The sequence below is a fragment of the Oncorhynchus tshawytscha genome, linkage group LG13 (assembly GCF_018296145.1).
Source record: "Oncorhynchus tshawytscha isolate Ot180627B linkage group LG13, Otsh_v2.0, whole genome shotgun sequence".
NCBI lineage: Eukaryota > Metazoa > Chordata > Actinopteri > Salmoniformes > Salmonidae > Oncorhynchus > Oncorhynchus tshawytscha.
Window position 1 is genome coordinate 37,405,121 of NC_056441.1, and position 12,905 is coordinate 37,418,025.

General features: G+C 43.4%; 1 protein-coding gene across 1 annotated transcript; it reads right to left on the reverse strand.

Annotated features, from left to right (window-relative positions):
- Positions 1-125: 125 nt before the first annotated feature.
- Positions 126-11,594, reverse strand: LOC112264868 (adenylyl cyclase-associated protein 1). The gene is made up of 13 exons (XM_024441759.2): positions 11,438-11,594; positions 6,162-6,287; positions 5,815-5,915; positions 5,599-5,676; positions 5,120-5,263; positions 4,650-4,735; positions 4,240-4,345; positions 3,506-3,680; positions 2,986-3,161; positions 1,933-2,056; positions 1,768-1,850; positions 1,342-1,485; positions 126-1,237 (listed from the first exon to the last, which is right to left on the reverse strand). The coding sequence occupies exons 2-13, from the start codon at positions 6,283-6,285 to the stop codon at positions 1,154-1,156; spliced, it is 1,425 nt and encodes a 474-aa protein (XP_024297527.1). The 5' UTR covers positions 6,286-6,287; positions 11,438-11,594; the 3' UTR covers positions 126-1,153.
- Between the last annotated feature and the right edge of the window lie 1,311 nt (positions 11,595-12,905).

Genomic DNA, 12,905 nt, shown 5'->3' on the forward strand with positions numbered 1-12,905 from the left:
AAAAATGGTACGTTTTCCCAAATAGAGCAAAACATAAGGGCTCATCATCCCCATATTTGGCCTGCTCTTACTGTCTAGTCAGCCAATAAAGAAAAATCCCCCACATTATCAGACTCAAGACTGACTTATAATTGCAACATTATTTTAATGTCTTCCTCCAGTGCTAATGAGCAAAATTTAGATTCTTGACCCAAATGAAAAACTCCACATCAGAGCATGACAGCTACAAGAACAGGATAACCAGAGGTTGTTGTAGAGACAAGTGGATAGGTGGGTTGATGATGGCGACAGTGGGGTTAAGACAACTAGCATTAAAAAGAAATGTCTATACAGATTACAGCAGATAATCCAAAAATCATTCCGAGATCAAGGCAACCCCAAACTTAACCATTACAGATCAAACAGTATTTTGACGTCTTGTCGCTAAAACCACTTCCACATCATTCACCTCCATATTGTCTGAATAATATGGAATGTGTCTTGGAGGTTGAGCAAGGAATTAACATTTATTTTTTACATTTCATCTTTCACCATTTTGCTTCAGTGTTATGATAAAAAAAGACAGTGATCCTGCACGTAACTTGTCATTTGACCTATTTTAAGAGTGATGACACATGTTATATTTAGTCAATCTCTATGAATGTTACCATTGTAGACTGTAAAGAGGGGTTGGTTGTACATGTGCTTCACGGCTGAATTGCATAAATGGAACAAACCTTGGACCCCTAAACACATGCCTCCCCTGACCAGAGGGGAAATCCAATTAACGATTGGTTTTAGGAAATATTGGCTGATGCATTAACCACAGGTGTGATAAAAGCTTTGCTCCCTCACGTTCGATATTACGTTTATCATTAGCAAGAAATCAAAAATCAACCTGGCTGTTGGCAAATCCATTTGAATACGCTCACTGGTCATGAGGATAACCGAATCGAATAACAAGCCGCTCCCTGCAATTGGCTGAAGGAATGCTCCAGATAAAGCAAGCAGTCCTCTCATTGGCTGAAGGAGGAAACCGCTAAAGCTTTGATTGGCAGAATGGAAAAATATGGGTGCGGTTGGCATCTCAGTCTACTTTGTGGTTTGGTTAGCTGGTCGGTTGATCAGTCAGGTAGGCATTTGCAAAGGGGAGGCTGTTTCGAGTGCTGCGCCTCTATCCAGCGATCTCTGTACAAGTGGTGACAAGCTTCTTGCCATCCCAGACAGTCTTGAACTGCTCAGGAACAGGGATCTCAGTCTGAGAGACAAAGGAGAAATGGTAGTTTATCATCACTTTTCCACATCACATGTATTGCCTTTTATAATGCCAATTAGACAAGATTCCCCCATAGATGTACTCACATAGTCTCCGTCATTACCAGGTACCAGCACGTTCATCTCTGAGCTCTTGGCGCTGACGATCTCACACTCCAGCGAATCTTTGCTCAGGTACACGTGGCAACCGTCAGTCTTGTTGATGGAGATGGTGGGAACCTTGCCCAAGACCTGAACAAACCAGAGGGTCAAGCGTGATTCTACTATGATTAAATAAATCTGTTTGGTACCGTGCAGAGATAAAACAGCCATAAGTTTAGTAAACATGCAAAGTAATCTGTAAAATGTCACACCCACAATCAAACTGGAGACTTTTAATATGTAAATGACAATCAGACAAAAGCTGATCTGATCAGTTGTCACCGTTGTGTGATATTGCCATGTTCATTGACTGTACGACCAGCTTCTTTCACAGTGTCCATTTTCTCATTGATGGAGATTAGAAATACACACCTGAACCTTGACGTCCCTGCAGTTGATAACCTCTACGATGCCCACGACGTCGTCAAAGACCAGACCCAGTTTCTTACAGTTGTCTACAAGAGAGGAACCCTATTAACAAATGCCCTTCGTTGACCTTTGACTTTAAAATGTGTCCACACACGGGTACGTCCTTACCTAAAGTGATGGAGTTTATCTTGCCCTTGATCTGCAGGGTGCTGTTGTTACACTTGAAGGCGTAGACCACCTGCTTGAGCTCTGTGTCGCTGATCACCATGCCCTGGACACCCTCTTGGTTCTCCTATTTGTCATTACACAGAGGAAGAGGTTAGGGGTTAGAGAGGAAATACACTCCACTCCTGAAAATGCAAATGGCTCAGGACTGTAGTGATCAGTGCATGCGAAACCTGTGCATTCAGCTCAGGGGTAAACCAACTGCCCACTTATCTGAAATGCGCCCTTCGTGAGTTCACTGAAATGAATCTTTGAAATGCAACAGAAAGGCCATAATGTATTATTCCAGCCAAGGCGCAATTTAGATTTTGTCCACTAGATGGCAGCAGGGCATGTGGAAAGTTTGACTGATCCAATGCACCATTGTATATCTGTTCAATGTTGTATCAAGACTGCCAAAATGTGCATAATTGTGCACTCTCCTCAAACAATAGCATGGTATTGTTTCATTGTAATAGCTACTATAAATTGCACAGTGCAGTTAGATTAACAAGAATCTAAGCTTTCTGCCCATATCAGATATGTTGATGACATGGGCCATTTTTTTGTTACTTTCAACCTCATGCTAATCACATTAGCCTACGTTAGCTCAACCATCACGCGCGGGGAGACATCGATCCTGTAGAGGTTAAGGGCCTCTGGAGAGAGAACATTGCCCATAGGAACCTTTTTTCTATAGGAGGAACGGACTGTCAGAGAAGCCGATGTGGTGCACTGACGCAGCGTTCTGGGCCTGTTTGTCAGACTGTCTTTGTTTCTCTCTGGCTGAACCGTCGAAGCCCGCTCCACTGAAGCTACATTGCCTTTCCAATCCTAACTGCCTCAACTCCCAGCCTTACATCTGAAGCTTCAATCTCCATCTCTACAATGTCAATTTAAAATGTTGTTTGTTTTGCTTTTTATGTGCTTCGAGATTTTTTTCTGTAATGAAAAGCGCTATACAAGTTAAATGATTGTATACCAGTGTAAACGACTCGACAAGGACCAATATCTCACCACTTTCCACTTTTTGCCGTCAAGCTCCAGAACGGGGGGCAGCTTGCGAGAGGGGGCGGCGGTGGCCTCTGTCTTGGGGGAGCTGAAGGGCTTGGGCCCTGTGCACACCGGACCGGTCTGGGTCCTCAGGTTGGGATTCTTGTGAGTCATTTGGTCTTTGGGCACGTGCTTCAGGCCTAGAGACAAAAAGTAAAAGGTAGGAAGGAGAGGGGAACACAAATACTGACATTTACCAGACGCTATTATCCAGTATAGTAAGCACAAATATACTGTAAGATGGTCAGACATGGTGCTACTGTCCTGGTAGACAAGGAGAAAGGGCTTTACATAATGGAAGACTATATAATGAATGTAAGGGCTGGGGTCAATTTGCTTCTCACATTGTATTATTTTCTTGATCCTTTATTTAACCAAGTAAGTCACATTGAGATCCACATCTTTTTCATGTTTCAAAGTACTTCTTAATCAATTGAGCTTCTGATTCTTGAGAATTTTTGCTGATGCATTATTCAACATGTACCCTTGGTGATGTCAGCTCCCTTGTTGAGGGAGGCGAAGAGGGCATTACGGGTGTCGGGCCCCTGGTCTCCGCCACCGCCAGACGACCCGCTGAAGTCCATGGGAGGGGGAGGAGGGCCGGGGGGAGGAGGAGCGCCACCGGCAGGGTTAGCTGCAGAGGCCGAGGCTACTGGACCCTGGGATGGACAAAAAACAGACAGCACATTGGTTATACACATGCCTAGACATGGTCATTTCCTTTTCTTAACAACTGGGTCTAATTCAATAAGGCGCAATGTTTGGAACTGTGAGAATAGGAATGGCTGACAAGAAACCAACACATTGGTGATTTTACCATCCGCCCTCTCTATCACACAAACAGACTTCTTGTTGCACATAAAACTAAAGACATTACTTGACAACTGGGTGGGATGTTGAGTACTGTGCTGATAGACAAGTCAAACAGAGCCCAGTCTGACTCTGCATGACAGATCTTCATATATGTTAGATAAACAGAATTAGAAGGTTTCTATTTGGATCCGTTCCGCCTTCCTAAACACGCCCATGTCATTACTTCACTCATATGGTAACGGTTTGGATCACCTTTCCCTACCCCCAGCACTAAGTCTGTTGTTTATGAGCAGCCGATAACCCCCAGCACTAAGTCTGTTGTTTATGAGCAGCCGATAACATGTATCCCTCCTGTAGTGACATGAGAAGTAAAGAGAGAGCGAGAATAGGGTATAAATGACTCACGCTCTTGCTCCAGGCCAGTCCGGTGGTGTGGTGCTGTTTGATGTAGTTCTGAAGTTCAGTCCAGATAGACAGGTAGGCCTTAACCCAGTCCACATGCTTCTGGTCCCTGAGGAGTAGGACACACGGCAATTTAGCTTAACACAACAGGAGGGTGACCAAAAAGATGAAGAAAATATACAGTATTCAACTATGAGATTAAAACCAAAACTTTTTGGGGTTTTGGTTTTAATTCAGCAGACGCTCTTATCCAGAGTGATTTACGGGCGCAATTAGGATTAAGTGCCTTGCTCAAGGGCACATCGACAGATTCTTCACCTACTGGTCCAACGCTCTTAACCGCTAAGCTACCTGCCACCCACTTGGCAGTCAGAAAAAGGTTAAAAGGCCAACAAACAGCAGATGGTCCTTACTTCTCCTTGTAGTCCTTGAGCACCCGGTTGGTGTAGAACTGGGCAGCATCCTGCATCTCCTTCACATAGGGACCTGGCTTAGGAGCCTGGAAGAGCAAGAACGTCGCAGGAGATTTATTGCTCTTCAAAACAGCCTGTGTGGACACGGCTCGTGCGATGGCTTACGAGGGTTTATTAGATGCGTGCATTGCATCCACTGGCATACCAAAGTCTAGGTTTAACTTAGTTCATTATTGATCAGACTAAAATGCAGCAGTTCTCATTCATATTCATCACTCAAAATTATCATCAGAATTCCACAGTTTCAACACTGATGCACTGTTGCTAAAAGGGACTGTTTCAATTTCACTGCCAAACAACCGTCTCAGGACTTCCGCAGACGTGTTTGTTTTCAGCAATCACACACACACACACACACACACACACACACACACACACACCAGGTTACAACGCCAAGGCCCTCCACTCACCATGGCGACCCAGCCGAGGGCAGGCACGCTTTCGCTGATGGCCGAGAGGTGGTTGAAGAGGGGCGAGGAGCGGTTCTGCTCGCGGAACGTCTGCACCTGCTGGATCACTTTGGAGACGGGGGTCAGGAGAGCAGTCAAGGATGCCTATAGAGGGAAAATAACCATTACTTAAATCATAACATCCTAGAGATGCAAATAAAGGAATGTATTTGCACCTGAAGACAAAATATAATCACCAACCAGGGTGGAATAACGTGCAATTAATTACTTTGAATAATATATGTGGCAAGAGAATGTAGGAAAGCCATGCCATTGGAATCAGTTAACCTAATTGCTACACTGCTGATTCAATACCAATATGTCCGTTAATGAGACAACTACAGTAAATGCACTGTTGAGTTCATCTAAATAATGACATTCTGTTGAAAACTATGTCATGTCCAGGGTCAAGGTGATCGCTGAGGGGTGAACCAACTCACATCAGAGGGCTTCTGGGAGCCGGAGGCGGTGACAAGGAGCTGTCTCTGACATGAGAACGCCTGCTTCATCATGTCCGCCTGAGAGAGGGAGAGACAGAAAGGGATGAGAAAAGGTCCAGGTTTGGTTAACTGAATCGTACACATCCACCAAAAGCGTGACATGAGACCTGAGGAGCATTACTAGCCAACTTTTCCCTCTAGTGCAATTCAACTTACATGCTTCTGGACGTCGCCCCCTATCTGCTGGCTGAGGGTCATGTACTGGCCAACAGAGCCCGTGATGATGGCATCATAGGCCTCCACGTAAGCTGCCACGACTGCAAGGAATGGGTGGCAACGGGCAGAGATACCAATGTTTATACGATATGTTTGTTCTGCTTGTGAGTCATGTTTTAATTTGACCTCCATTATCTAAGACAAAACAAACGATGACAACTGGTACTGTGGAAGTTTCTTTAGCATTATTAGGACCTGGACTCGCAATTCAGTCTCAGTCTTTCCCTGACTTCTCGCATCCGTGTTTCCGTGAAAAGGGTTACAATATGAAATATCCTAAAGGTTACCTCCAGAGCCTCCAGTAGAGCCTCCAGCAGAGCCACCGCCACCGCCACCTCCACCGCCCGACACCGCCTCCAAACGACTCACAGCCACCTCCAGCCGCTGCACCAGACTTGCCAACGCCGCCATTCCTGGGGACAGACGACACATCAGCTGATGGGCTCAGTGGTCACTGCTCGTTTTACTATAAAAGTATCACAAGCGGTCATGACAGCAAGTGGTTGAGACTGTCTGAATCATGTCGGCTTTTCATTTAAAGTTGTTCATTAAGTTGTGCATTAGTACGCCTACTTGTCTCGGTATGTTAGTCTGTCTTTTGTCATTCCATTACTCATACATTGTCTATAAAAAAAAATAGGCAGCCTACTGCTATTTTGGCAATAAAAATCAGAGATCATGGCCATAGATACAACTGGACAGAGAACAACCAAAACGGGGAAGACGAGTTGTAACTTTAACCAACCTAGTGGTTAAACAATGAGTACTGGAATGGGGTTGGGGGACAAGACCTCCTGAGTACAGGTATGCAGGGAATAATACTGGCCTTCCCTCCCTGTCATTCCCATTACGCAACCTTCACCTGGGCCAGATTACACCAAAGCAACCACTCATAACTACACTGAACAAAAAATATCAAGCGCAACATGCAACAATTTTTTGATTTTACCGAGTTACAGTTCATATAAGGAAATCAGTCAATTGAAATAAATTCATTAGGTCCTAAATCTATGGATTTCACATGACTGGGAAAAGAGATATGCATCGGTTGGGTCACAGATAGCTTAAAAGGGTAGGGGCGTGGATCAGAAAAAAGGTAGGGGCGTGGATCAGAAAAAAGGTAGGGGCGTGGATCAGAAAACCAGTAAGTATCTGGTGTGACTACCATTTGCCCCATGCAGTGCGACACATCTCCTTCGCATAGAATTGATCAGGCTGTTGATTGTGGCCTGTTGTCCCACTCTTCTTCAATGACTGTGCGAAGTTACTGGATATTGGCGGGAACTGAAACATGCTATCGTACACGTCGATCCAGAACATCCTAAACATGCTCAATGGGACCTGATGCATGTCTAGGCTAATTGAACACAGCTAAATCTATACTCAACAACAGTCCTCTGTGTTGACAAAGTGGGAAGTGATAAGTGTTGTTAGAGCCTCTCTACTGTTGTGAAATGCCCTTGCAGGAGTGCAGACACAAACAGACACACCCTATAGGCTGACATTGTGTAATAGATACCGGATCCCCTTTTCATCGGACTGACTGTCTCAGGTACTGTCAGCTGAGTGGAAACACAGTCTTCATCCCATTAATGACAATGGGTCCATGTCGCTCTATTCTCCTGGGATAATACCCTCACCATTCACTTTCCCAGAGCAAAGCAATGCTTGTGACATAGGACAGGGTATGCAAAACGCTACCAAATGATTCAATGGCTCTTGATTTGGTTAGAGATAAACATTTGTGTTCTGTATAGTGTACAGATGATCATTGATCACTCATAAACTGCACTTTCTGTATTTACTGACTGTATACAGTGCATTTGGAAAGTATTCAAACCCCTTGTGATGTTACAGCCTTATTCTAAAATGGATTAAAATGTCCCCCCCCCTCATCAATTTACACACAATACTCCATAATGAAAAAAGTGAACAGGTTTTTAGAAATGTTTGCACATTTAAAAATAAAAACTGAAATACCTGATTTATATACACTACCGTTCAAAAGTTTAGGGTCGCTTAGAAATGTCCTTGTTTTTGAAAGAAAAGCAACTTTTTTGTCCATTAAAATAACATTCAATTGATCAGAAACACAGTGTAAACATTGTTAATGTTGTACATGACTATTGTAGCTGGAAATGGCAGCTTTTTATGGAATATCTACATAGGCCTATAGATGCCCATTATCAGCCACCTTCACTCCTGTGTTCCAATGGCATGTTGTGTTAGCTAATCCAAGTTCATCATTTTAAAAAGGCTAATTGATCATTAGAAAACCCTTTTGCAATTATGTTAACACAGCTGGAAACTGTTGTTCTGATTAAAGAAGCAGTGAAACTGTCCTTTAGGCTAGTTGAGTATCATCAGCATTTGTGTGTTCGATTACAGGTTCAAAATGGCTAGAAACAAATAACTTTCTTCTGAAATACGTCAGTTTCTGGCCATTTTGTAATCAAACCCACAAATGCTGATGCGGCAGATACTCAACTAGTCTAAAGGACAGTTTTATTGCTCATTTAAAATCCGTACAACAGTTTCCAGCTGTGCTAACAATTAAAAATGTTTTTTAATGATCAATTAGCCTTTTAAAATTATAAACGTGGATTAGCTAACATAACGAGCAATTGGAACACAGGAGTGATGGTTGCTGATAATAGGCCTCCATACGCCTATGTAGATATTCCATGAAAAAAGTGTCTACACTGTATTTCTAATCAATTTCATGTTATTTTAATGGACAAAAAAAATTACTTCCCTCTCAAAATCACAGAAATTTCTAAGTGACACCAAACTTTTGAACGGTAGTGTAAGTATTCAGACTATTTGCAATGAGACTAAAAATTGAGCTCATGTGCATCCTGTTGCCATTGATTTGACTGTTTCTAGAACTTGATTAGAGTCCACCTGTGTTAAATTCAATTGATTGGACATGATTTTGAAAAGGCACACACCTGTCTATATAAGGTCCCACACTTGACAGTGCATGTAGCTCGCCGAGACAGGATTGTGTCGAGGCACAGATCTGGGGAAGGGTACCAAAAAAATGTCTGCAGCATTTTCATTTAACTTTAATTGAAGTCCCCAAGAACACAGTGGCCTCCCATCATTCTTAAATGAAAGAAGTTTGGAACCACCAATACTCTTCCTAGAGCTGGCCGCCCAGCCAAACTGAGCAATCTGGGGAGAAGGGCCTTGGTCAGGGAAGTGACCAAGAACCCGATGGTCACAGAGTTCCTCTGTGGAGCTGGGAGAACCTTCCAGAAGGATAACCATCTCTGCAGCACTCCAGCAACCAGGCATTTATGGTAGAGTGGCGAGATGGAAACCACTCCTCAGTAAAAAGGCACATGACCGCCCACATGGAGTATGCCAAAAAGCACAAAATATTTTCAGACAGGATTCTCTGGTCTGATGAAACCAAGATTGAACTCTTTGGCCTAAATGCCAAGCGTCACGTCTGGAGGAAACCTGGCACCATCCCTACCGTGAAGCATGTTGGAGGAAGCAACATGATGCGGGGATGTTTTTCAGCTACAGGGACTGGGAGACTAGTCAGGATCGAGGGAAAGACGAACGGAGCAAAGTACAGAGAGATCCTTGATGAAAACCTGCTCCAGAGCAGACTGGGTTGAAGGTTCAGCTTCCAACAGGACAACGACCCTAAGCACACAGTCAAGACAACTCAGTGGCTTCGGGACAAGTCTCTAAATGTCGTGGAGTGACCCAGCCAGAGCCCGATAAAACATTTCTGGAGACATGAAAATAGCTGTGTAGTGACACTCCCCATCCAACCTGACAGATCTTGAGAGGATCTGCAGAGAAGAATGGGAGAAAATAGGTGTTCACAAATACAGGTGTGCCAAGCTTGCAGCGTCATACCCAAGAAGAGGCAAGGCTGTAATCGCTTCAACAAAGTACTGAGTAAACGTTCTGAATACTTATGTAAATGTTGTTTACATTTTTAATATACATTTGCAAACATTTCTAAAAACCTGTTATTGCTTTGTCATTATGGGGTATTGTGTGTAGATTGAGGAATAAACACAATTTAATCAATTTTAGAATGCTGTAACCTAAATGTGGAAAAAGTCAAGGGGTCTGAATACTTTCCGAATGCACTGTATATCATTTGCCCATCTCTGAATGTGTTATGTATGCAGAACCGCAACCAAACTTTCCATGTGCATAATAAAGTAAACTTATCTTGTTAAATTTGGTGTCAGTGCATTAAATGTATGGGCTAGGCATTGTGCTTGTAAAAAAGGCTCTTCAAGGGCTGGTGGACCCCGAGTCCAATTTATTTAACTTCCGTGCAATGACTCAACCTAGGCCTGCTGCTGTGGTTAAAGCAGGGTGGGTCTGCTTGTGTTGCTTATATGGACAGTTAGGAAACAGTGCACATGGAAAGTAGGAAGAAGACATCTTCTAATTGCCTAATTGCGCACTGCAGCTACGGACGGTTGGAAGTCCTCCAAGTGATGAGCACCTGGAAACTAGCCTGTCCAAGGAAAATACATCTGCAGGTTTCAAGAGCGTTCTATTATTCAAGGGACCATTGGCAATAACATTGTTTCACTTTTCAGCATAGATATCAGACCCTGTGAATGAGGGATGTATGTTACACAATTTTCCCAACACACTCGGGGTAGACGTGCGTTCAGACATACTAGGGAGAAGGAGTTTAGGCGCAGTCTGTCTGCGGTGTGTTCTGGTCAAGGATTAAATTTTTTTTTTTAAACACTTCTGCTTTAGTATTTAGAAAATTATGGCAAATATACGCCGGCGTCTTGCGCCTACCGGTATCCAGAGTCATACACACCGTTTGGGCTAGACAATGTTCCATCAAGCTATCATGGCTAGCTAGCTAGCGAAGCACCGCTAATCTTCACAAGCCGATGATAATGCGATTGGGAGTCGGCCGAGGTAGCTATCTATAGTTAGCTATTTCATTGTTTCCAGCTAGCTACCTAGCATAGGCTAACGTTAGCTGTGGCGTATTCATTATGCAGATTTTGTTGCAAAACCTTAATTGAAAGGAAGCAAAACGAACGAAACGGGATTTGAAACCTGAATTTATCCCAATAGAAACTCTCGGTTTACTCTTTGGTTCTTAAACGGTAACGTAAACGGTTTCCGTAATGTATACTTACAACACCCTGTTCTGACAGTAAGAGTATGGGTTGGTTAACAACAACCTCTAACGATTTAGCTAGTCAGCTCGATCCCCTCCCTGTCTTTCGGCATTCCTGTATTTTAATGCATACCCCTCCCTTGTAGTGTTGCACACTAGTCTGCGAAAATAAATAACTACACATTTGGGTTGAGTCGTTTTAACATACTGAAATTCACAACACTATTCCAATAATGCATCATGGAATAATGTCTAGCTAATACAATTTGACATCAATACAGCAATCATAATGTTAAATCATAACGATAATTTCGGAACGATTCCTTCATGCAATGAGGGCGCATTGTGACATGGACTATTATGCACCTAAAACTATTTACAGAGGAATAATATAAAGCAGCATAGTCCCACAGTAGAAAACCTCATCCTTACCTGCTAAATTGGACAAGCACTGATTAGGTCTTTAATCACAGTCAATTGTGTGTAGGAGCTAGCAGACTTACTGCTCTGCCTATTCTTCCAGTATAAAACAGACTGTACAGTATGAAGATGGGCTAAAACTGCTTCTCCAATAGAAATCCCCGATCACGCTTGTAGGCGATGTCATGGCGACGTTGGCTAGCTAAGCTCATGCGCAGAAACACGTCATCGGGTCTAACGGTCGTCTGGTGTCAAACTGCGCACGTGCAAGCCGTCAAATCAAAGGCATTCCTTCGATATAAAATAGTTTTTACGAAAATGAAAACGTGTCAGTTTGACACTTTCACACGGTTGGAGTAATAACATGTGCAACTACTTAAGACATTGGCTCGAAATCTAAGTTGTGCTTTTAGATTTCGACAAAATTAACAACTAAGGAAGAATTGTTCCCTTATCTCATTGACTTCTCAAACCCAAAACCCCGACCCTGCTCTGTTTGGTCTAACGCACGCGTTCCCGAAAGTCTCTCGATGTTGGGCCTCTGGGTTTAGAAACTCTGTGGAATGATTGTGGACGTTCCCAGTTGTCACCGCGCGGAGTTTCCGCTCTTATTCGCGCAACAATTCCTTTCCCTTATAAGGATAAGAGAGAGAGAGTGCAGATACATGAAATAGAACACAACAAACATTATTCCTACTTCAGAAATAAAAATGTCATCCAATTCTCTGGTCTCAATTGCAATGTATCGGTCATTGTTCGAAACACAGTATGGCCCCATCACTGTTATAAATTGCTTATAACGTCATACTGTGGGTGCGTTTGTAAATTCGCTCTGGCTATCTACTCCGATTAAGAGCACTTTCGTCTGAGTGTGCCAGAGGGCAGAATAACTGATGAATGTACAAACGCTCAACACCCGTTGAATATGGCCGGTGTCAGTAAACGTCGGCAAAAAAAGCATAATAAAATTGTTGACAGCAGCACAGTTACAGTCACCAAAGCTCTGGATAACATGAAAATAGCCTAACCAGCTCTGCTAGGGCGAGTGTCTGGAAGCAGCTAGCCAACGTTAATTAGCCAGTTAGCTTGGGTGCTTGACTGCCGTTCAGGTCACAACGCTCGGATCAACCTTACTCCTCCGCCAGAGCGTCCAGTGCACGCTCTGAATTTACCAACAGACAATCTGACAACACCCTGAATTTACGAAAGCGCCGAGCACACTCTTACACTCCAGATATATCCCTGTATATCAGCATCTGGTAGTAGGGTAGGCCTACTGATGTGACTTCTATACTCACTACCCCTCATCCTCACCACAATTCAGTCAGCACAATTTTGGGCCAGTTTTGACTACCTATGTAATGGAGGTGATTCAGTCAACCACACTGGCCTGATGAGTGATCTTACTAGTGAGACCTAAATGCTTGCGTAAGCTCCGCGACCCAAAGCAATGTCTAGCCTTCATATCAGTGGGCTAACA